This window comes from Balaenoptera ricei, chromosome 3 (genome assembly GCF_028023285.1).
Source record: "Balaenoptera ricei isolate mBalRic1 chromosome 3, mBalRic1.hap2, whole genome shotgun sequence".
Lineage (NCBI taxonomy): Eukaryota > Metazoa > Chordata > Mammalia > Artiodactyla > Balaenopteridae > Balaenoptera > Balaenoptera ricei.
This window is the reverse complement of record NC_082641.1, coordinates 66,604,106-66,630,790: the sequence shown is the minus strand read 5'-3', so window position 1 is coordinate 66,630,790 and position 26,685 is coordinate 66,604,106. Positions and strand designations below refer to the sequence as shown.

The window sequence follows — 26,685 nt, the reverse complement described above, 5'->3', positions numbered from 1 at the left end:
ATTCCAATTGAATTTAGAAATTGCAATTTCTAAGCTTATTTGAATATGAAACCCTCTGTGGGATACCTATTAAGATCTCCTTTTATATAATTCTGTAGAATGCAGTCTGTGAATGTTATCATAAAGAATAAATTCTGTACTCAATATCATTTAACTTCAATAAACGTCTGAGCTTTCTTCCCCCCACCTATTCAAATCTCGGAGCTAGAGGCGTTTTGTTCCACCTATATATTTAGCAGCTCTTCTGACCACAGAAGCTAATGCTTTTTCTAGTCAAGAGTCATTTAAGGAGGAGCTCAAAATTAAGTTAGAGTTGCTTGAGATTTGCGATAACCCTTGTTCCTGCTCCAATAAGAACTTCATATCCTGGTTTTGGTAACTAGGTCTGCATGGTGTAGCCCTGTGGTTGGCTCCTTGTTTTGGTCTCCAGTACAAACATGATTTGGTTGTAACTTGGGTTTGGCTCTCTTCTTGGCCACCTCTTCCAGGGTCTGGAGCCCTGATTCTAAGAGAAAGTTTTCATTTATAGGTCCCTTGTTCAGATACAAATTTCAGTATCTCTTAAAAAAGTAGTTTGCTTTTGATAAAGAAAATCTACAGAAGTGAGAAACAGAACAGCCAAAAGAAGGTAAAGCAGAATTTCCAGGTGGGGAGAAATGAGCTGAAATAGTTGAAGAAGTAACAGACATTAAAGTATTGATTAAATCACTTAAACTGAGCATTTTGTTTATTGGCTGACTTTGTTAACTGGTTGCTAATTTCAACAGACTGGGGCATTGATTCAATTTAGACAAATAAGTGAATAATGACTGGATTAATCATTTTGTTAAAATAATCCAACTAGTCTACCTAGCCATAATGATTTCATGTCATACCAACAAAATAGTATTAATAGACTTTTATTATATTAGCTTTCTGAGGATGTTGAAAGAATTAATAAGAGCTCTTAAATTTAAAAAATTGAAATGAAAATTCTTCCTCAATTATTATGTTATATGATAAAGCATTAAAAATTTAAGCTGGGGGGCTTCCCTGGTGGCACCGTGGTTGAGAATCTGCCTGCCAATGCAGGGGACATGGGTTCGAGCCCTGGTCTGGGAAGATCCCACATGCCGCGGAGCAACTGGGCCCGTGAGCCACAATTACTGAGACTGCGCGTCTGGAGCCTGTGCTCTGCAACAAGAGAGGCTGTGATAGTGAGAGGCCCCGCGCACCGCGATGAAGAGTGGCCCCCACTTGCCACAACTAGAGAAAGCCCTCGCACAGAAACGAAGACCCAACACAGCCATAAATAAAAATAAATTAATTAATTAAAAAAAAATTTAAGCTGGGTGTCTAATAAAGCCCAAATATAGTATTATTTAATTTAAATACATATTGTGTCATTGTATATATATATATATATATATTTTTTTTTTTTTTTAATTTACTTTATTTATTTATTTTTGGCTGCATTGGGTCTTCATTGCTGCGCACGGGCTTTCTCTAGTTGTGGCGAGCAGGGGCTACTCCTCATTGCGGTGCACAGGCTCCTCACTGCAGTGGCTTCTCTTGTTGCAGAGCACGGGCTCTAGGCACGTGGGCTTCAGTAGTTGTGGCACATGGGCTCAGTAGTTGTGGCTCGTGGGCTCTAGAGCACAGGCTCGGCAGTTGTGGTGCCCAGGCTTAGTTGCTTCACAGCACGTGGGATCTTCCCGGACCAGGGCTTGAACCCGTGTCCCTAGCATTGGCAGGTGGATTCTTAACCACTGCACCACCAGGGAAGTCCATGCCATTGTATATTTATAGAAAGTGATTTTACATTGTTTACACTCAGAATTTTACCTGATGATATTAATAAAGTATGTAAGGATGAAAATAATTTCACAGTTTCTGTAGTCTTTGTCAGCTGGTTCATTTTCTTTAATATGTAGAATTAAAAGGACATACCAAACAACTCTACAAATCATAATTTCAAGTGATGTAAGATAGCAAATAGCAAGGAATGTACAGCACATGGTTATGTTGAATAATAACTCTTAGTGTTGATGCTAGTTGACAGGATGAGGGTTCCCCAAGTATAGTCATATTGTGTGGATTAGTCACACTAAAATTTTTAATGAATATTTATCAATAGATACCAGATTCAAGGATTTCAGAGTCTTACTAAAAGCAGGAGATCATCAAAGATCTAAAAATATTCCTGAAAAAAATTTATATTTACTGAAAAAAAAAGAAAAAGGCAAAATGTCAGTACAATTCTGCACCTCAGGACTGCTAACACATGCCAATTTAGGCTATTATCCTTGTGAGTACTCTACATAAGTTTCAGTATGTTTTCAATTTTCTAGTTTCCTGTGTTTCAAAAGAATGAAAGTTTTATTATTGGGAATCCAAAACTGTACAACATTCAGCAGTTTGAAAGCAGAATTAAGAAATGAAAAAGAAAGGAAGGACGATAGCTTTAGATAATTTTAAATGACTATATCTAAGAAGACACAATAATGACTAAAATATCAGAGATTTCTAGTCAATCTAATATTTTGATAATCCTTAAGAAGAGTCAAAAAACAATATCAAAAGTTAGGGAAAACAAGAAGAAAAGTCCTCTGCGATGTGAGAACCAGAAATGCTATCATATACATGAGAAAAGGCTGAATTTTTAACAAGGGTCACACAGCCCAGCTTGGACTGGCCTCTGAGCAGCCCTCAGCCTCATCGCAATCCCTCCCTTGCTCCCTCCACTGCCATCACCCTCACACAGTCCACCTCAGCGCATGTTTACAGGCTGTTTCCTCTGCCTAAATCTCTGCTCTCTACACTACTGTACTCCTCGTGTCTGTGTAATCATACGAGTAATGTTTGTCTTCTCTCATGTAGACTAAGCTTTATGACATCAGGGACTGTGTCAAGTTTGCTCAGCATGTAAACATATGTTAAAAGAATGATACATGAATGAATGAATGAGGGAAAGCCATAGTCACAATTATTTTGTTCTCAACAAACAACGGTAGCTACTGGGCATTTCCTTAGACAATGTGAAATCATGTGGTAGTCATACAATGAATGTAAATTCTACTGAGAGGCTACTGCAAGAGATACAGAGGAAATACCATTGTGAGCGACTGACAGAAATGTCTGAAATCCAGCATATGCTTAGAATTGAAAACAAGTAGTGAAGTCAGGCTTCCTAGCTAAATTTAATGGGATATAATGGTTAATAAGCCATGGTAATGCAACTATAAACTCAAAACCCAATGATAAACAGACAACAAAACAATGCCACTATTAACTGTACAATGCATACTTTTATGCAAGAAACTCGAAAACTCCCTCCTATCAGGCTCAGTTTCCTGAATGCATGGATTGTGCCTGTCTTGGCATCCTCTTTGTCTATAACAGAATCCTAAAACTTCTTGCTCTCAGAACCCCTTTACACTTTCAAAAGTTCTGGAGGACCTCAAAAACATTTGTTCATGTGGACTGTATTTGCCATATTCAAAATAAAAACTGAGAAAAACTTAAAATATGTATTAAATAATTTTAAAATAATAATAAACCGAGTATATGATAACATGAATAACATATTCTTTATAAAAATCATTATATTTCCCAAACAAAAAATCTTGTGAGGGCAATGTTTTGCAAACATGTTGATGGCTGGCTTGAATGAAAACAGTTAGATTCTCATTAGCTTCTGCATTCAAACAGATATGACATATTATTTTAATTAAAATATATGAAGAAAATCTGGCCTCACATAGCTATGGAACTGAAGAAGGGGTGACCCTGTGGATCTCCACAAAGGGCCTTGGGAACCCTCAGATCCTCATTCCATACTTTGAATACCAGTGGTCTGTAATATCATCTGTCACAAGGCTATTGTTCAACTACCATTTGCTAAATTAATGAAAAGTTTAGAGAAAAAGAAATAAAATCTTAGGGCATATATATATATCACACACACACACGTACAAATGATTTGTACATTCATTTTGGATTCAACTGATAATATTCCTTATAAATGCAGACTGTTTTACTGCAATGAAACGTTAGTTATCCCAACACCTCAACATATGACAACTAAATTGGGATGTATACTGAAGGAGGGCAGTCTGAACCAAAAAAGTGAAAAACAGTGAAAATACAGTTTATAATTCCAAAATCTAATAGAAATAAATAGATTACTACAAAGAGACATTTTACTTGAAAAAATACCAAGCATAATCAAATCAAGTGGCTAAGCTGAATGTTCTAGGAGTCTCCTTAAAGCAGTAAATTCGATCGAAGTACTTTACTGAACACAAGCTGGATTCTAATGTTCTTAGTATCCTACATGCCATTTCTCAATAATCCATAACAACCACAAGAAAAAAAATGTACTTATATTTTCAGCACTTCCGCTTTAAATATTAATAGGAATTAACCAAAAACCAGAGAAAATAAATTGATTCAAACATTTTACAATTTCCAAAATCATAATTGTTGTTCTTAAAAATAGCCTTAAGTAAATTCAGAAATAAAAATATAATTTTAAGATGATATATTAGATTTTTAAATGTCATCTCACTATTTGGCAAAGAATAAAATGACTTACTTTTCCTTTTCTTGAAGCCGATGCTCCTGAGAAGCCATTTTAGGCTCCGTCCCAAGATTTTTTTGCATCCGCTGCCTCCTCTTTCTAGTTGGTGCAATATCAGTGACATCGGGACTTGAAATAATGGAATCATCTCTTCTTACAGTAGCTAAAATAAAATCACATAAAAATGTGACCCAACAAAATTACGCATATAATTTTTGAGCACAGTATCAACTTGCCGCTTGAGCACTGATATAAAGTGACACATTGAAATATAGCAAAATTATTTTTTTAATTTATTCAGATTTGGTGAAATGAGCTAGTTAGATAGCATATAATACTTTAATACCAATATAAAATCTGAAGTATATTGTACACACGGAACAACTTGATCAAAATGGTCTTAGCCTATCTTGAGCAACAACCTTCTCAAAAGCATAGATAAAACTGAATTAGAGGCACCTCTAAAAGGTGTTTGGTGGGGGGGGATACTGCTATGGGAATAATGAATCAAACTGACAGTAAAACAGTAATTGTTAGCAGGAATGGGGACTTCTCCTAGTGATCCAGAGATAATTTTCATAAACTTTTTAGCCAACTGTAGGGAATAAGCACAAGAAAAATGTAAGAAAATACTATCAGATGTCTCTAATGTGGCTAAACCATTAAATTACCCTGAAAAATGTTTGATGTACATGAAACAGAAGCAACAATAGAAACAGGCTTGATTTATATTCCTTTATTCTCTATGAAAAACTTAATTGCCAAGAGCTTTAGGGGAGTTCAGAATATTCATTCTTTCATCCAATACACAGTATATTCTCTAAACACATTTTTCTGTAAAAGAGAAGAGCTCCTTTGCTATTGGTAAATCATGAACAATATCAGTATAATTTGGACTCTGGATGTCCTGTTGGTTCATATGATTTTTTTCCAGCTTGTTAATGTTTAAAAGTGATCAGGGGCAAGCTTTCACCCCAATTAAAGAGAAAACCTTAGCAATGTATAAAGGCCTTAAGAAGTGGAGATGAATGTCTAAAAATCCTATACAAGTCCATCCCGTTAGCACAAAAAGGGGCTGGTTTAGTGGAGTCAAGAACCCTATACTTTTCAAAAGTTAAGCTCTCTGCTGAAGCTGCAATTATGCCTAAAGAGCTGTGAAGACATTTCTCCCTGTATCTCAAATCAGATGTTTAATTTTGATGAAACTAGTGTAATCAAATGCATTCAATACCTCCTATCTCCTCCATTTAAGAGGAAGTATAATGATGCAAAGGGTTAGCTGACTGTGATGCTTGGTGCAAATGTTGTCAGAGATTTAATGGAGTTAATGTTTTTGTTAGGATTGTAACTGGAGAACTAACAACAACAATGTAAAGCTGCATAGACTTTAAGTGCTCTGCCCAAAACTTAACTTCTTTTTCCCATAAGCTCTATTAATTTTAGTGTGCTAATTTGCAGAGTGAGTAGTTGTTCAGGCACACATATATCACATTCTAGAAGAAAAGTCTGCATTCTGTGCAGTCCAGGCTTCTCTGAGTGACCTGACATCACGTGGACACTTTTGACCACTCTCTTGAAATGCTTCTTTTGATTTTTTTTTCCTGGAAATAACTACCATTTTTGAGAATGTATGTGCTGGACACTTTGCTATGGGTTTTATAAATATTATCTTATTAATCTTTAACCTTGTGAAGTACTTACTAACTTCATTTTACTTATGAGGAAACCAAGGCTTTAGAGAGGTTAAGTAACTTGCCCATACCACACAGCTTTTGCTTTTATATTTTATCATTTTGACAATTAAAAAATATTTCTGCCTGGTAGGCAAATTACTTATTGATAAAATATTAACTGAATGTTCATCAAAGCATATTTTACTTTCCAAAGCTGCTTAAGTTATTAAGACATGTAAGTTCCATTAGATTTCTTATACATTATTTTATTAACCTCTAAAAATGTATTGGGAGTAAAGAAAGGTAAATAAAAAGGGGTTTTTCTCTGAACGTATTCCAGCTGAATGATTCCCTTATTTTTATTAAGCTGTGAGGTGACTAAGGAAGATAATTCTGGTTTCCTGATTTCTTACCCAGTCAGCTCTTACACAGGGTTTACTCAATCACATAAGCATTCAACAAAGTACAATCTTGTCTATGAATAAAACTAGCAAAATTATCAGAGTTAGAGGATGTTTCAACTGTAGATAGACTTGTAAAATGGAGAAAGATTACATTTAATGACATGTTGGACATTTATGAGGGAAGAATGTTAAGTTTAAATTAAAAGGTAAGGTGAACTTTTAAAAAATAAAGTTACATAAAAGTTCTGCCATTCATTTCAAAACTCCAGATAACAACTTATGCATTGGCACCCAATAGGATATTTTATAGGTCAAATGGTTATATTATTTGTTATAATGCCTAGAATTTACTTTAAAATGCAATGTGATTAAAGGTGTGTATTAGTAAGAGCGTGGCATCTACTTAAGAATTATGGACCAGGAGTAGTTTTCTGGGATTCTAATAATAAAGTCTATATACTTGAGGGGGCTACTAGAGGCACTTGTTTTATTTGCATCTCAATAACTGATGATTTACTAATTAGTATACTGAATGACAAAAATGTGTATCTATTGGTGAAAACAAGGTATGAAAATATGCATGATGAATATTGCATATGAGCTCTCATGAGTAAAATTAAAGGCATTTAAGATACAAAAATTGGCTAAAATATTTTAGAGATACTCCCCACCATTTTATGAACAGGCTACAAGAATCCAGTGAGGTCTGTTTACTCTTAGAGATGATGCCCTGTGCTAAATCTTCAAGTAGTTCTGTGTCTAGTTGTGAATGCTGGATGATTATGGTTGCCTGATGCCAGGGAAAATTGCCATTCCTACCTCAGGAATCTTTATATTTGTCAAAAGTGAACATTTTATATGAGGGGGTGACTGGAACACCTAAAAGGACACACAGCTGGAACTTCTTCAAGCTTATAGAACAAGTTCATGAATGATTTTGTCTTTACTTGTTAGTAAATATTTAGCTGATCATTGTATATGTGGGAAAACCTAATCTGATAATTTATTATTATTCCTACAGTTTAAACTTCTTGGTGGCTACCATTATGTACCACAAAGAACTTAAAGAGTTTTGTATAACCAAGAGTTTCATGTCAGTTTACTGCACCATTTTTATTCCTTTCTCTTCACAGTTACAGTGTAGCTCTCTGTAACACTGCCATAAGGAAAAAGGACTACCATATAAGCTTAATTACTGGTTAAACCAAATATACCTTTTCTGGTTTGTGTTTGCACCATGAGAAACAGTTTTCCCTTCAGTTTATTACATACATGCAATAGCGAATCATACTGTAATAGATTCACTTAATATATATATCTTTAACACGAAGTTTTGATAATAATTATATAGCCTTTTACAAAAGGAAAACATTCCATCTTATCCTTTCCTCTTCACACTGCAATGCCAGTAACCAGGAAAATGAGGCGCTACTCCAAACATCTGGTACCTACGTGTTAAATTGCTCAACTTGAGCATTCCTCAAATTTCAAGCCATCCCACCTCTCTCCACTACTTGTGCTGATGTTTGGTCCTCACATTCCATTTGGTCTCAAGGCTGTATACTTTATTTCTATTCTGACTCTGGATGTCTTGAACAATGAATCTGGATCTTGAAACAAGCAAAGCTGTTTTATATACAACAGAAGAGATCTGAACTACATCTACACAAAGCCAAATATGAAACTTCCAAAATGTCTATATTATTCATAACCCTACATATTTTTAACGGTGACAATGTTTTCAGTTTCAAGTTTTGCATGCCATTTTTAAGGAAAAAAATCAATTCATATTAAGTTTACCAGGTAATACATATTCATTTTAGCTGTGAGGAAGAGTTTGAATATAGTTGGAAAGAATAACAAATGTTCAAAGGGTAATGAGAAGGAGTGTGGCCTGTTTGCAGGAGTGTTCATGAGAGAAAAAGATGCAGGAAATGAGACTGGATAAGTATGGGCAGCAGGTAAGGAGAGGAAGGAAAAAGAAGATAGAGAGACATGTTAAATAAATTTGCAAGCTTTCAAATCCAGGCAGAAGAGTATGAATCTGATATTGACAGGGGAGTTTTTTTCTGAGATTCCACAACCAGAATTCTCAGTTTTTAATATTATCATCAGTCTCTTTGTCATAACAATGTGTCTTTCACCATTTCCAGGAAATTAAAAAAAGAAAAGAGAAGAGAAGAGAAGAAAAGGAAAGAAAGGAAAAGAAAAAAGAAAGAAAAGAAAAAACTATTGCCAATTAACTTAATACAGCTGAAATACTGATTGGCAGAGCTGTGGGATGAATTTCAAGCTCTAATTAGGTTCACTGCATCTAGAAAATGGGGAATCTTTACACAAGTCTTGTTATTGTAAAAGGAGGCTCCACAGAAAGCCACACTTCTTCTCATCTGACAGAAGAACTGCAGGAGCTTGGCAGCAGTAGTTCAGACATGAGAGAGGCAGAGTGTTGGCCTTCCTGGGTGCTCTCAATGTTGAAGTGAAATGACACTGTTGGCTAAACTGCCTAAGCCCCATGAGTTAAACTACCTGGTAAACTTAAGTCTCTGATGATTAAACACCTAAATATTGGTATTTTAAAAAATTATTTTTCAGCTTTATAATTAATTTTATTAGGGATTCTTTATTATCTCATATCTATGGATTTTTTTTTCCTTCTTCATAATATACATATCTTCACATACACAAAGAGTCTATGGAACTGTAATGGAGACTGTCACCATTCTCCTTCTGGTCCCCCGCCAAACATATACACCTATCTCCAGCCCCTGAACCCACCTCCCTCCCACACAAAAAAATTAATGTCCTGAGGCATGTTATTCATGGCAATGGCTCCTTAGCTCTTAAATTATTGAATGAAGGAGGCTCTGATCTTCAGGTCCCTAGACCAGAAAAAAATGTATGCTATTTACAATATGCCATATCCAAACAAAAAACTTTGAGTGGTTCCCTATCACCTATAAAATAAAGTCCTAAGATCCTAGTCCTACATTCAAATCTCCCTACAACATGACCCTCACCTGCCTCTCTGACCATACCTCCCACAAACCTTCTACCATAGCATATAAACTATTCCAAGGGCTCCAGGCTTCCTACCTCTTCCTTTTTTGTTCCTCACTTTCCTTGTCTTGAATGTCCTCCAATCCTCTATTGGCTCAACTATGTGCTCCCCTTCAGCACAGCCCATTTCAGTCATTTCAGTCACCCCTAGCACTTCCAATCCATAGCAATCTCTCCTTTCTCTATAGGGCTTATAGTTTGAACCACTCATTTTCCACATACTATCTTGTATTGTTATTCTTTTTATGTATATCTCCTATTTCCCAAATAGATTACGAACACCCAACAGCTAGAGGCCATGCCTTATAGTTTGCTATATTCCTAATGTATTACCCAATAGTGTTATACATGAGAAATGTGATGACTTGAACTCTTATTTTGAAATGTGTATCTTATTTTTTTAATCAAAACTTATTTACTTATGGACCTCAGAAGAAGTATAGGGAAAAATCCAATCAGAAGACCTGGGTCGGGATCTTTATTTCTGCCATTTACCTTTGACGTATTACAGAATCTCTAAGTTCCTCTGTGAAAAAATGTATATTAACCATGATTACATGGGATAATAAAAACTGTTTTATAAATCATAGTGTCAGAAATATTTGATATTGTCAGAAATATTTGATATCAGCAATAAGTATTATTAACAAAATGTGTGTGCCCTTACAAAAGATCAAACTGAGATTCATTTTTTTTTTTTAATTTTAGAAGTTTATTATTATTATTTTCTATTATATAAGTTTCTGGTATATAGCATTATAATTCAACACCTGTATACTGAGATTCATTTAGGTGAATCTGAAGAACTTTCAGGCTATCTTCTATAGCTTCTTAGGCACATAAAAATTAAATTAAAAAAATTAAGATAAGTTCATGGTTTTCCAAACTCAAAATAACCCAACTGTCACAGAACTATCATCTGTTATGAATATAGAGCAGCCAGTCTGCTGTGGCTGTTTTTTGCTATTTTATTCATTTATTCATTTCATAAATGTTTATTAGGTGTTAGAATCAATAAGTCATTGTGTTTTCTTTTGAAAGATGTAAAATATTGAGGGGAAAAACCAAAATCCAAACCTTAAGATACTACCCTAAGTAAATCTGAAACTTCAAAAAACATACTCTTTCTTTCACCAAGGAAAATAACCAACCAATGTGCCTCTGTAGTTTGTCTTACTGACAGGTATAAAGATAAGCAAAAAAAGCTTAGATAAGGTTAGTCACACCATACTTCAATAAGCAGTATCTTAAAGTGACTTATCTTGAGGTAGTAAATTTCTAATCTGACCAAACAAGCAAACATTATTTTTCCCTCACCGTTCATCAAATAGCCCTTTTCTCAATCTGTAATCAGTTTCTACCCAGCTTTCACAATCTAACCTGAATAACTGATGACCATCTTACACGGAAGGTCAATGGTCTAACCTATTATTAGCAATCACCAAATAAACTGATAATTAACATCGCACTAAACACTTAAAAGTGCATGTATGCGCGCACATCCATGTGCATACACTTTTCCAAAAGTCAGGCTCCTCTTTTAGCCAGCACAGATGGGAGTCAGACTTAATGACAAATACTGACACTGGGGTAACCCAAAAGGTCATCTTTGGAAATCCAATACTTTCAATGTCAGAGGCAGGGTGGGCCACTAAAGATAAAATACAGGCTTCAGAAGTGTTCACAGTGTAGAAAAAATATAAGTTGAATATACTAAGTTTTGTTCCATATCTACAAAACAATTCACTTAAAAATATATTTCTAAGAATTTTAATATCAAATGAACTCAGTTCTTGAAATCTTAAGGATTCATTTATTCTTTCACTTATTCAACAAATATTTATTGAGTAGTTTCTATGTGTCAGGCACTATTCCAAAGACACCATCACCATGTATTCAAAAAGTGTATAATTGAAGGGCAGAAAGACACAACTATTTTTGCAAGAAAGCCATAAGTTACACAAGCAATTATAAAGGCACGGATTTGAAAGTTCTAAGGTAGGCAGAACTTTCCAACCTTTTACTATTTTTCCAAATTAACCTGTGAAGCTTTAATTCCTCTTTTTTCATTATGAAACACCAATTATAACTTGATTTCTTATTCCGGGTTTTTGGTTTTTTTTTTTTTTTCTTGTATGGGTATTTCTTTTGAAAGCATAATTGTTAGTATCAGCCAGCTCTGAAGTAGGTTTCCCAAAGGAGAAAATGAAAAGACTAGCTTACTCTGAGCAACCTGATAAGAAAAGACTGGGTTTCAAAATTAAGTTTTAAGGATGTTCCAAAATGAGCTCGAACTACATATCTGAATTGAAAGTGTAAAATTACCTTTATAGGTAGTCCTTCATAAGTCCCCACAACATCCTTAGTAGATTTCATCATACTTTTAATAATTTATCTAATATTTATAAAACTCCATGAAGGCAGGGGCTGAGCCTGTCTTATTCACTGTTAGTATAAGAGGGACTAGCATGGTCTCTAATACATAATAATTCCTCAATAAATATTAGTTGATTGGCATAAATTCTAAAATACTAATAGAGTTAATAATAACTTTAAAAAAATTACTTTAAATCTACATAAAATACTACACTATTGATTAGCTATGCCTGCTGCTGTCAGTCCAGTTAACATTAAGAAAATAAAAATATTAGTAGGGAAAAGCAGTTTATGAAAGAGCAAACATTAGCCTTCAATTTATATTATTTTATGATTCAAAATAACAAACACTGGAAAGTCATTTTAATGGTTAATAAGCTTTCAGAAAACAAAACCACAATTTTTCAGCTTTCACCAGCTTTATGAAGGGGTCTCTGCCTATGACCTACATCATGCAATGTTTGGAGCCAACATAAAGCTTTCATTGTTGTACATGAGTCAGGTATGGACTTCTGTCAACTTAAGACATTTTTTTCCAGCATTTTCTTAATAGACTTAAAGCTTTTTAAAATTTTCATCCTCTTTTATGTTGGCCAACTTTTAATAAAACCAGGACATTTTATATAGCTTCAAGAGGATTTTATTGAACTAGTATAACTGGAAAAAATGGACAAAAGTAAGTGAAATATAAAAACTAATGAAATGATACAGGGAATCTTCCAGTTTGTTTTTATTTTAATAATGTGTTACCATTATATTATCTGCAGTGACTCTAGGGGAACTGGTTAGAACTAGGACAAGATCACTAGCGTAACTAGCAAGTCAAAATAAAAAATGTTGACATTTTCTCTCTATTAATACCAACTTAATTTGCCTATTTCTGAGTAATTATTTGACTCTTTACAGTCATGATGAGTCAGGATGGAACTCAAAACCTTACCCTTCCCACTCCTGTTTCTGCTGAATCTGTACTCATCCTGAAAAATCATTCTTATACAATGCTCCTAAGATACTGTTACTAAACTATTCGAGTTAGCATCAAAGCCGATATCCAAAAAAAGTAAGTTTTTTTTTTTATGTTTCTATTGAATCAGTACCTGAACCAGAAGTTTTAAACAAACATTTTGTGCTGAGTCCACTTTAAGACAATAACATCAGCTTTTACTCAAATGATTTACTAACTCATTAAATTTACCTCTTTTTCCTCTGCTGGTGAACTGGGTAGGTAAGAGTCATTAGCCGGCAGCACAAACCCTTTCTTTGAATATTCACAGGGGTAAGAAGAAGAACTTGACTGTGGTTCTGTGACATGATAGACTTTCCCACTTCATTTTGCTAGTATTTGCTTACTCTTAGATTTAGAATAACTTTGATACATTAAGAAAAAGTGCCTTATTTGCACTTATTTAAACTCCTTTACAATAAGGTAAATGCCTCTCTGGTATCACTTAGCCAGTTTGGAGTAGTTGTATGAAGAGGCAAATATGAAGTTAAATTTCCGAGGTGTCCCTTGACAACTGTGGGATGCTTTTCAAAAGGGAGATTCCCAGATCTGTGGTGCTAGGCATGTTGTGCCAACTAGTTTTCAAACCAAATGCGATTAAAGTAATACTTTTACTAAGAAGGATTAAGAAAAAATATGTGCCAAATGGTCAAATAACTAAGATAATGTTTACAAAGAATTAGCAAAATACTTCACAAGGATCCTAAACCTGACTCTGTTAATCAACGTCTTAATGACTTAGTGTAAATCCCGTAACAATTCTGTGAAGGTTTTTATTTTTAACCCACAAAATCAGGTGTGGAGAAGTTAGACCAAATAGTTATTTCCAGTGGAAAAAAAAATGCCCTGATTCTACAATTTAAGTTGTTATGCTTTTTAAAAATGATTACCTTAATATTATCTAAATTTGGTAAGAAAAAGAAATGTGCTTTCAGACCATTTTTAAGCCCTTTTAAGTTAGTTTCGGGTTAAATGCTTTACCCGAATGAGAAAGTTTTTCTTCAGAAATTTCATTTCCAAACATCTACATTTCCAAACATTTTACACTGTTTCATAATGTTTATGGATTTTTAATTTTTCAATAAAAACCCTGTAAAGTGTTTATTTTTAAACAAATAATTTGTATATTCTTTCATCTTAATACTCAAAAGTAAACAAATAAGAGCAAAAAATATTTTAGGCATTGATTTGACAGAGAGAATAATACTTCAGAAATTTATTAGTTTATTATGAATCTATACTCTTCACGTTAGATCTTCACATTAGAATGTATACTCTTCACATGTTTATGAAGCTTGTCTAGCAATCATTTTCAACATGTTGCTCAGTAATGTGCAGTCTCAGGACAAAGCCTTCATAATGCCATTATCCCTACAACTTGCCAACAGCCAAACAATCATTCTTGATGCCTTCCAAAACTTCATCTTACACATCCAATCAGCACCTCCTAAAAAGTTCTTAAATTTGTCTAATAATCCTCTGCATCCCCAGTACTTCCATAATCTCTTACCTAGATTATTGCTATAGCTTATAAATGGCCAAAGCAGTTACACTTCATTCCCTACAAAACATCTAGGAGAATTGTTCTAAAAATACAAATTTGATCAAGTCATGTCCTCTTCTACTGCCTTGAAGACAAAGATAAAATTCCTAATAAACTTTATTGTCTCCTACTTTTCCTGATTCAGCTTATTTTTACAGCCCTACTGAATTTTGTTTGATGTTCCATTCTACCTCTCTCTCTACTCCTGAATTTTGCACATGTGATCTTCTTCTAGGAATACTGTTCCACCATCTGCCACCCACTGGCTAACTCACACCCATCCTTGATATCTCAGTAAAGATATTACTCTGTCAGGAGGCCTTCGAAGTGTCAATTAGATATCCCTTCTCTGTGCCTTTATAGTACGTTTTACTCCTTCTATCACTGCAGTATAGAGGAGTGGTTAAGGTCACAGATGAAGGAAAATAGAGAAAAACTGTTTTGGGTTTTCCTAAGGAGAAGTAGATAAATTTTATTGTAAAGTCAGTGAATAAGGCAAACAATCACAATTAAGCAAAACTACCCTTGAAAATTCCTTAAATTGTCCAATAAGTACAATAATACACAGTACATATAACTCTGTATGATAATGTTCATGCATAACTACTTAATGAATACCATAGTACATAGTTTCATAGAGAAATTACATTCAGAAAGAAAATTACCCCAGGTTTTCAATAATCTAAACACATCATCAATACAGAAAGATTCAATTCCTAGTTCTTCTAGTTTAATGTCATTATCTTAACTTTCTATGAAAGATGTATCAGTTCCTCTGATGCTTCCTTATTCAGATTTCTTTATGGTTCCAAATTAATTTTTCATTGTTTTCTTTCCTGGGTCACATTATCACCTTATTTGCTTGGCTACCTAAATCAGTAATTACCGTTTCCTTGTCAATAGCCCCAAACTTTAAAGTTAGTCATACTTGTTCCTAGGTTTTTCACAATGGTATTTACTCTTGTCAGGCTTAACTATATCCACTACTGTAGACATACACTTGTTAAGTAGAATAGCAGGCAGTCAGCAGAACTATTTAAAAATGTGATTTTCTTCATTTGTAAAATCTATATTTATCTAGAAAATTTAGTTAAATAATGTTAAATTAAGTATATATATGATGCCACTTCACTATAATTCATAAACGACTAGTCCAAATTTCAATCTCTCAAGGTATTTTAATCATGAAATGGGAAGTAGGGACATCATACCATAGCGGACCTCACAGAGTTATGCGTCTTAACTCTCCCTGAAATTCATAAAACAAGCTTTTGCACAGATGCACTTACCATAATGTTTAGTCAAAAATGAAAATGGACAAACTGTTACTATGAAGAGCTAGAAATTTTTAGGCATTATAATTTTGTATAAAATGAAAAAAAAAGATAAGACTACCAATATAAGTAATGTCTTTCCAATGATGTAAATGCTGTGTATCCCCACATTTTTGATGTTTATAATTAATCCATAATAAACTGACATTTAGGAAAATAGTTCATCATGTTGCCTGGTATGTTATAGGTGCTCAAAGTGTCATTGTTGAATGAAAATATCACCAAGGAAAATACTGAAGATTTTATAGATAGACTCTAAAAGAGAGCAAACCTTTTGTAGTTAAACATAAACAAAAATAGCAAAATAAGCCATTACAGAATATTGAGTAGAGTTCCCTGTGCTATATGGGAAAAGAATCTAAAAGAGTGGATATATGCATAACTGATTCACTTTTCCATACACCTGAAACTAACACAGCATTGTAAATCAACTATACTCCAATAAAAATAATTTTTAAAAAAATAACATAAAAGTTTGACTGATTTGTTTATCCATAAACATAACTTCTAAAAAAAAAGCCTGTAATATTCATTATAAAGCAAACACTGAATTCAAAACCTAATACATTAAACTACAGTTGGCATTTAAAATGCCCTTGCGGAGAATATTCTAACCTTGTACAAAAGAGTATATTGTTTGTAAATAATGGTTACCAGACATCTTAGCCAAGAAACACAGTTACAGAGGGAAGTTATCATAACATAGCCGGGAAAGTACAGAAGCAGAAAAAAAGTCTGTACTTGTGTTGGTGTTTATTCAGATAGATAAATGGATCCATATCTATATAAATACATATAGATTATACATAAATTAGAAAACCAAAAACTGTAAATGCCCTAAATAAAAGTGAGAAGAATTATGCCTAAACAAGGCCAAAGATAAAAAAATAATAATAACTAGGCAGAAACTTAGACAAATAACTTGATAGAGAAAATACAGAAACATGAGGGTGAAAGAAATGGAGACTTTCAAGAATGAGTATTCAACAGACAGTAACACATTTCTTATTGGTCACATGATTATTGTAGATGACTATACAAAGAGGCTTAAACTCACTGTCCAATTTATTTTACCAATTCAAACAGCAGAGGAAAAAAAGGTAAATTTAATGAGTTCATAAATCATTTGAATAAAAGCTGATGTTACTGTCTTAGCGTGGACTCGGCACAAATGTTTGTTTAAACTTCTGGTTCAGGTACTGATTCAATAGAAACATAAAAAAAAATACTTACTTTTTTTTGGATATCATCTTTAATGCCAACTCTAATAGTTTAGTAAAAGTATCTTAGAGTATTGTATAAGAATGATTTTTCAGGATGAGTATAGATTCAGCAGAAACAGGAATGGCAAGGGTAAGGTTTTGAGTTCCATCCTGACTCATCATGACTGAAAAGAGTCAAATAATTACTCAGAAGTAGGCAAATTAAGTTGGTATTAATAGACAGAAAATGTCAACATTTTTTATTCAGTAACCTTATTGTGTCCCCCTGCCCACAGTCATCCCTCTGGTGGGAAGATTTCTCAGAATTAATGTAGTTTTAAGTCTGAATATTCCCACACTTTTTTGTTTTATGTTTTTCTGGTATGTAGAACATACAAAAGAGTTCACCATAAAAGAATCCATAAATGAATTGGGAAACAACTCTATTTTAACATTCTGAAGATCTTAAACATATGAAGCTTGTGTTTTCTGAAACTTGTAATTCTAAAACTTTATAGAATACGTCCCCAACTTCCCTACTAAAACCTATTAACATATTGAGGAACTGGTGTTCTTTACAACATATTTGGAATGATATTATTGGAAGATTCCTATACAGGTGTAGCAATAGTATAAAAGATTACCTAGGGACCATACTTCCTTTAGGTGGTGGGTTTTTTTAAATTGTTTCCCATAACCACCAAAACTATCTTTTATAGCAGTAGCTCTCAACAGGAGGTGCATTTTATAATCCTCAGCACGTAAAAAATGTAAAACCCCAGCCCTCACCTGTTAAAAATTCTGATGTAATAAGTCATAGGTTATTACTTATGTTTTTGAAAAGTCTCAACAGGTGTTAATCCATTAGCACAATAGTGCTAATGATGAGTAACTCAAATACCAGTTACCAATGATAAATTCAGAGTAGAGTCAAAGAACCGAAGTTCCGCGTGCTTTAAATCTTCTAGCAGATTTGCTATTGTCAATTCATAAATATTTCACATCTTAAAAAGAGTACATTTTTACACAGCAAAAGCAATTAGGCATGTGTTTCTTTGCTCATAATATACAATTCTTTCTTAGATATGTATGTTAATCTGTGAGCTATTAGAAGGGTAGTGACACAGAGAGTAGTTACCAGGCAGGAGAAAGACACATACCCACAAACTTTATCATCCAAATCAGATATCTTAGACAATTTGAAATACATTTCTGTTCAAATATTCGGACAGCAAAGACCTTCTCCCCCCTTTTTGAGCCCTATAATATCAGCACAGAGTAGTTAAAAGTACACTAGATGTGAATTAGGAGATCACGGTTTAATCCTCAGCTAAGACACCATCTAATAGAGAAATTTAAAAAATAACTCTACTAGTCCTAAATTTCCTAAGCTCAAAAATTATAGGGTTAGACTAGATCATTGTGTTCTAAGTGATCTAATTTCTAAGTCTAGGTCACTTTGTGTACTAACATTTAAATATATTGAAATAAATACTTTCAAAAATAGAAAATCAACTTTGAAAGGTCACATTTCTAAATTCTAATAAGACTATTAAATGAAAATGCATTATTGTTTTTAATCAAACAGAAACAAAATAATATTATGTAAGAAAATGGTAATGTATCTTAGTCTGTTAGGGCTGCTATAACAAAGTATGACAAACTGGGTAGCTCATAACAACAGATTTATTTCACACAGTTCTGGAGGCTAGTCAGATTGGTGAAGATTGCATTTTGCCAGTGTATCTGAATAATTGCCTCTAAATTCTGATTTTGCAAGATTGGTCAGATTCTGGTGAAGGCCCTCTTCTGGGTTGCATATTGCTGACTTTTTTCTCCTTCTTCACATGGTAGAAGGGGCAAGGGAGTTTTCTTGGACCTCTTTTATAAGGGCACTAATCCCATTCATGAAGACTCCACCCTCATGACTTAATCACTTCCCAAAGCCCTCACTTCCAAACATTGGGCATTAGAATTTCAACATATGAATTTTGGGGGGGACAAACATTGTGATCATAGCAGAATGCATATACTTTGCATTTACTGTTTATATAAGAAGCACATAGGATGTACGATTGCTTACATAGAACAATGATAACAGTAAGACTTTAAGACATACTAGCATATGAATAAATTAGCTGTTATTTTAATAATAATGGCAAATACCTAGCTACATTATTCTAGTGTTTCATTTAGATTAACTCATTGAATCTCAACAACTCTATGAGATAGGCATTATTATCATCTTTATATTCCATATGAGAAATCACTCAAGAGACATTAAGTACCCAAGATCACAAAGCTAATAAATGGCTGAGCCAGTATACAGACTCCTGTAATTGTTCTTTATGGGTAAACTAATATAGATCATTAGTTAAATATATATGTCATGAAAACCATGCATTAAATAGATACCAGCCTTTTATAAAATTGCCCTTTAAAAAAATTAATAGACACAATCTCTACCCATAAGGGATAATAATCTAGGAACAACAATGGAATAGAAAATAGAGATTAAAAAAAAAAATCACCTTCCTTTCTTAACACTTGGTACATTTTTAAAATGGTTTAAGCAGCAACTAGAAATTCTGTAAGGTTTAAATTTTTGTCTTTTATTTAAAGTGCATTCATATTGTATGTTGCAAAACTTTTATATTTTATTATTATTTTTTTAATAGATCTTTATTGGAGTATAATTGCTTCACAATACTGTGTTAATTTGTGTTGTACAACGAAGTGAATCAGCCATATGCATACCTATATCCCCATATCCCCTCCCTCTTGAGCCTCCCTCCCACCCTCCCTATCCCACCCCTCTAGGTCATCGCAAAGCACTGAGCTGATCTCCCTGTGCTATGCTGCTGCTTCCCACTATAATCATGCAGGATTTAAGACCTTGCCAAGAGCTGGACCTTGGCTGCCAGTGTAACAACATAGATGTCAAGCCCATCGTGACACTCAAACAATTGCCTTGAATCCTGAATTTAGGGAAGTAGAAAGAACACAAATAAGGAAAAATAAGCAATTCAATCATAAAGTATCAAAGTTGGGAAAGAGGATGGTATGAACACACCCTCATGCCATGCCTCTACAGTTACAGAAAATCAGGCTTTAGAGGCAATTATCCAGATACACTGGCAAAATGCAAATGTTATCTCTCAGGGAAGTAACTGGAACCTCTGCCTGATTACCCAGATCACTATCTCACCACTTTGGGAGACCTGGCCTCAAGGCTTTTTTTTTCAGTAGATCACGATAACACACAATAATATTAGATCCAAATTTATGTATTTATTTTTAAAATAAAGCCAGAAAGCAGGGAGGGGGAGAGAGAAACAGAAAGGGTGAAGAGGGGATGGAGGAGAATAATGGGGAGGGAGAGAAGACAGACCAAGAAGGAAATATTTATTGAACCTCTATCTAAAATTAATTTATATGTTTTTCTTCACTGATCACATGACATATTTCTAAATATCTCTCAAACAATTATTCTATCCATGTAATTTTTAGGTAAACAATCATTCTTTTTAAATACAGATATCACATAAACATTTTTAAATTGGAAATTTAAATACACTGGCACATTTTGACATTCATGAAAAAAATCTTATACAGTCGTTCAAAAAGTAATTTGTCTAACTTTTCCTTATTTATTTTATATTTATTAATATGTTATTTCTATGATGACAATACAAATGATATTCTTAGGTTTCTAGTAGCTACATGTTTCTGTTTTGTTTACGTTTTTGGACAATAAATTATTTTAAAATCTACTAACTCTAAGTTGTTATACTAAACATGATAGGTCCAAAGATCAATAAGGTCACTTCCTAGACTCCCTTCTTCAAGTCTACACGGCAACAGATTAATTTCAAAATCTCGTTTCAGTAATTATAATAAAGAAAACAGGGCACCCTAATGATTTAAGCCATGAATAGTTTTTTATTACCAAAACACCTGTTGCTATTTCCAAACCTATTTTCATTAAATACAGAAGAATGTTGACTTTGTTACCCAAGGACATCAAAAGCTAAGAAAACAAACTTTCTTTAGTAGAACCATTCTCAGAACACTTCTCTCAACACAAGTGATTTTAACAGGCTGCTCCTTCTCAGGATGGGGTTCCTATAAAGTGGTTTACATTAATGTTTCAAACTGGTGTGATTTATCTTTGATATGTTGCTAACATATAGCCATGTTTAACTTCTTCAACACAGTAGTAATATTAGTATGAATATATGAAATTGACCTCAGCAAAAAAATAACCTCTACAAAGCTGAATTTAATTTTATCATAACTCAGGTTAAAGGTGTTTTCAATTCCTCAGGAAGAAATAATTGGTTTCCACATTGGACAGTAGTTAATGCAGGACTATCCTTCCGGAAAAAAGGGAAATACAAGAGGTGAGCCCAGGACCACTCTGTCTTTCTGACTGGTGGCACTTTCCAGGCCGCAGCACAGGGAGGTAGATGGAACTCAAGCCGGGCATAATGATTTCACTCAACTGAAGAGGCAGAAATCAGAGTCTGGTGTCATTTAAATAGTTGGAACCTGCGGGGCTGGGTACTGAAAAAGAAATAACTGCACAAAAAATGAGCCCCAAAAAGGGTCACCTTAAGTTATTGGATGAATAACAAGCTGCAAGTGCAGAGAGCAAGACTGTGAGGCCCAGCAGAAAATAGCTGATGAGCCAGAGCTGTGAGCTGAATAGATACTCCAGATGTTACATATATACTGAGAGATGTAGAACTTCTGACAGGCAGAGTAAAACAACACACTGAAAATGCTGAGCATTCAACGATACTCCTGAAATGTTTAAACCCACCTTAAGAAAGCTTAAAAAGAAAAGAAAAGGGTCAAACTTGTTTGCCAGTAAATTAACTGCCTGCCAGAACAAAACTCAACACTCTTTAAAGGAAGACAACAGATTCTAGACTCTCAACAACATAAAGATCGCAATGCCTAGTATATAATAAAAAAAATTACTAAACATGTAAAATAGGAAAATTTAATCCATAATAAGGAAGAAATAACTAATACTTAAAGTACATGATGAGGAGAGTTATATTCAGCTTTCTACTACATTCACCATCGTAAAATAGTACAATTTTTGGAATTTTAGAAAAATAATATCTTCAAATTACACCCAAATTCCAAACATTTTAACTTTATGCATTATCTCAAAAAGATATGCTCTGAGAGCCTGCCTTCATCTGCCACATCCCTACTATCACTTACTCCACGCTCTATTAATTTAGACTTTCTCAGTGTCTGGCATGAAGCAAGAGGTAAGCTTTGCAGAGCTCTGAACATCAACTTTCTGCTTGCATCTAGGGAGGCTGGTTAGGCTAACAAATTTAGCACATCTTCCTGTCTTGTCCTTCCTTTCTCCACATCATTAAAATGTGCTTCCAATTTCCTAACCTATTGCCTCCTTTACCCTGCTGACATCAGTATTCAGGATCAATGCTCTATCTGTCAATATCTCTTTGCTAGCTCTCATTTTCATTAAATCGATCCACAATCCAGGTAACTATGTGCAGGAGATTACCTTTTTTTCATGATAAGAAACTCCTTGTTATGTACTGAATTGTGTCCCCCCCCCCCAAATCCATATTTTTAAAGCCCTAATCCCCAATACGTCTCAGCATGCTACTGATTTTAGATATCAGCATTTAAAGAGGTAATTAAGGTTAAATGAGATTGTATGAGTGGCCCTAATACAAAATGACTGTTGTCCTTATAAGAAGAGAGACACCAGGGATATGCACACACAGAAAAAAGCCCACATGAGGACACAGCGAGAAGGAAGCCACCTGCAAACAAGAGAGTAGAAACTAAACCTGCCGACACCTTGATCTGGGACTTCCAGCCTCCAGAAATGTAAGAAAATAAATTTCTGTTGTTTAAGCCACCAGGCTTGCTATGGCAACCCTAGCAAACCAATACACTCCTGAATATATTTTCATTTTTTGCTGGAACATTCACTCAACCTTCTCATCATTGCAAAACTAACTTAATGACACCACAACCCTTAAAACATCATTCTTATCCTTCGAAGACAGGTGTATAACCTGAACACTTACCAACTACTGCTACTTCTAGACTATTACTCGAATACAACATCTCAGACTTTAAAGATGAGTTTGATTTTGAATGGAAACAATATATAAAGGTGGCGGGGGGCGGGGGGAAGAGAGAGAGAGAGAGAGAGAGAGAGGTGTCTTGTTTGCAAATACAAACAGCAATGTGGTGTTACAGAAATTACTTTAAGATACCCAGTTTCCTTGCTGACTATCTGTGTAACCTTGGCAAACTACTTAATCTCACTGTGGATAATAACAGTACCTACTTCATACTGTTGTTGTAAGTTAAATATGTTAACATTTGTAAAGCACCTAGCCTGGCACATTAACTGTTATATAAGTGTTTGATATTATCAAAGGAACTGATTTTGGATGGGACTGCTAAGGGACTAAGTGTAGTGTGTGTGTGTGTGCGTGTGTGTGTGTGTGTGTGTGTGTGTGTGTGTGTGTGTATACACACGTATATCGGTAAGTATAGTGTATGTATATATATGTAAATGTCTCACATATATATGAGACACTTGGAGGTAAATGAAGGTTGGATTCAAAAATAATTTTAAAAATAAGTAGAGCAAAATTGAAGAGTTTTTAAATTTATTTTCAGGTAAATGAGGATCAAACATTTTTACAATCTCAGAAGAAACTTAGTACAGGTGAGAGGAGAAGCATGAATGAAGCAAGACACTGAAAGAGATTAAGGAGGGCAAGTGTGTCTGGAGCGGAGTTTTTCAAACTGCAGGTTGTGACCCATTAGTAAGTTATAAAATAAATTAGGTGGATGGTACTCAGATTTTTTTTAAATAAAATATCTTAGAGAATATCACAGATCATAAGATATAACAAGTGTAAGTAGTGTTTCATAAAATGTGTGTCAGCTTTACACACACATACAGACAAATGTGTTTACTCAGTTGAAATGTGAAATATATTCTTATTGTATAAGTAAAAGTTGAAAGACTTATTTTAGAGCATAAGGCATTTTTGAAAGAGACAGACTTTTCTTCTGAGGTGAGAAGAAAAAAGGATCAGTGAACTGGCACTGGGAAAGTATTACTCTATTTAACAGAATTAATTCACATGTATATTATATTCATTACAAGAAAAACAGATTTGTGCTGTTTGGATTTTAAAATAAATAATATGAATCCAATGATTTAACAAATGTATTAACTTAAAAATCTTACAACTCAAATTTTAATTTTCTTTATTTATTTTTTATTGTTGAATTTTTAACACAGTAAATGAATCACTCTTTGAAAGTCCTGTGGGACATTAACCAGATGTCAAATATAAAGATTGGTTTTCACACGTCTGTATTACTTATTTTGGGTTACTTTAGAAATCCCTCAAAAATAATCTTTGTTTTTTCTGACAGTGCCCTTAGAGGGTAAGTTTCAGAGCTCTCAGCATCTCATGGTACTGGTTCTCCCTGGAGACCTTGCCCACTTTCACAGCTTCAGCAACCACCTACACACAAAGGCACAAGCATCTACCGTTGTGTGCTTTCTGGATACAGGATTCCAACTGTTTCCAGTATATTTTTGAAAAATCTGAGGTCTCGGGACTTCCCTGGTGGCACAGTGGTTAAGAATCCACCTATCAATGCAGGGGACACAGGTTTGATCCCTGGTCCAGGAAGATCCCACATGCCATGGAGCAACTAAGCCCATGCACCACAACTACCGAGCCTGTGTTCTAGAGCCCGTGAGCCACAACTGCTGAGCCTGCATGCCACAATTACTGAAGCCTGTGTACCCTAGAGCTCATGTGCCACAACTACTGAAGCCTGCGCGCTCTAGGGCCCGTGTGCCACAACTACTGAGCCCGCGTGCTGCAACTACTGAAGCCCGTGTGCCTAGAACCCGTGCTCCACAATAAGAGAAGCCTCCACAATGAGAAGCCCCTGCACCACAACAAAGAGTAGCCCCCGCTCACCACAACTAGAGAAAGCTCATGCGCGACAATGAAGACCCAACGCGGCCAAAAAAAAAAAAAAATATGAGGTCTCCCAAACATAAATTTAGCATGTGAAAATTTTAATTCATTAGTTTTGATTTCTAGCTTTACCATCTACCTACTAAATTACGATGGAAACCTAAAAGTCAGGATGCTCCCATTCGTGTGGAAGAAATCACCAAGTTCTGTCAAATTTTATCTCCAACAGCCTGCTGTCTCTCCCCCCTCTATTTTGGAGGACACTATTTTCTCTTGTTTTTATTCAGTACCCTTTTAATTCAACTCTGCCTTCTGGGTTTCCTCTTTCTGGTCCATCCTCCACACTCTAACCAGAGTTTCCTTTCTAAAATGTCAGTCTAATCATAACACTCTCAGACTTTCTGTCCAGCTCACTTCTCACCACTCTGCCACACATGTTCGGAGCCAGTCACATACAACTTGTCTCCCTTCCTTGAATTTGTCCTACTCTTTTATTCTTCTTAAAACAAACAAACAAAAAACAAAGCACCTTCATGCCTTTGCATATGTTGTTTTCTCTACCTGGAATGTCCTGTACTACCTTCTCAACCTTCTCACTCTTTAGTTTTACTCCTCACTCTTCAATATACAGCTCAAACCTCACCAGCTCTGTAAACCATCCTCTTTACCTCAGGGTACTTTCTACATAGCATTTTAAACATTCATTCATTAATCATTCATTCACTTACCATATACTAAGTACCTTCTATGATGTACACTTGTTACTTTACATTGTAATTAACTGTTCCTTTCCTCAAATAGAAGTTAAACTCCTAAAAGGCAGAAACAACATCTTGTTCAATGTGGCATCCCTGGAGCCAGACATCAGGCTCAACACCTAACAGGCGCTTAACAAATGTTGAAGTAAATAAATTAATTTGATGCTTTCTAACACACTATTTTCTTCTCCCCAACAAAATTTAAAATTTTCTGAGAACAGAATCATTAGGCATTTAATTATTAATGACATAGTCTAGTGTGAACAGGAATTAAACAACTTTTATAAAGAGATACAAGCCTACTTAAGAGCTGCCTGAAACTTGGAATCATTGCATCTATTGGTGGTCTCTTAGCAACTATTTCTGAAAGAAAAAGTTAATCCTATTTTGCCTAGTTTCTATGCTTCAAAAATTCCGTATCTTAAAAAATTTTACATTTCCTAAGAAAATGGTTTAATTTTTTTTTATTACTAATGAACCTGGGAACCATATAGCTAAAAGGTATGATGTAAGCTTGCTTCTTTTATGAAGAATAAATTGACTCATGGAAAAATCAAACTTACTTCAACATCAGCAAAATCACTTATGTAAATACAATTCTCTCTTATTTGCTCATATACACACATAGATGAATGCTTTGGGTCTACTGGCATTTATTAGTGTTTATTATTTTATTTCCTAGCTCATCCTTTAATATTTATCTTTGTGCTATTTAAAATCAATCTGCAAATTACAGAATTTGCCCAAGAA

General features: G+C 34.4%; 1 protein-coding gene across 8 annotated transcripts in view; it reads right to left on the bottom strand.

The window, feature by feature from the left end:
* Positions 1-26,685, bottom strand: part of XRCC4 (X-ray repair cross complementing 4) — a 278,985-nt gene that overhangs the window by 95,846 nt on the left and 156,454 nt on the right. For all 8 annotated transcript variants that reach the window (XM_059916712.1, XM_059916705.1, XM_059916710.1 and 5 more), the window contains exon 7: positions 4,577-4,724. In XM_059916712.1, coding sequence (XP_059772695.1) covers positions 4,577-4,724 — 148 coding nt within the window. The remainder of the gene's footprint in view (positions 1-4,576; positions 4,725-26,685) is intronic.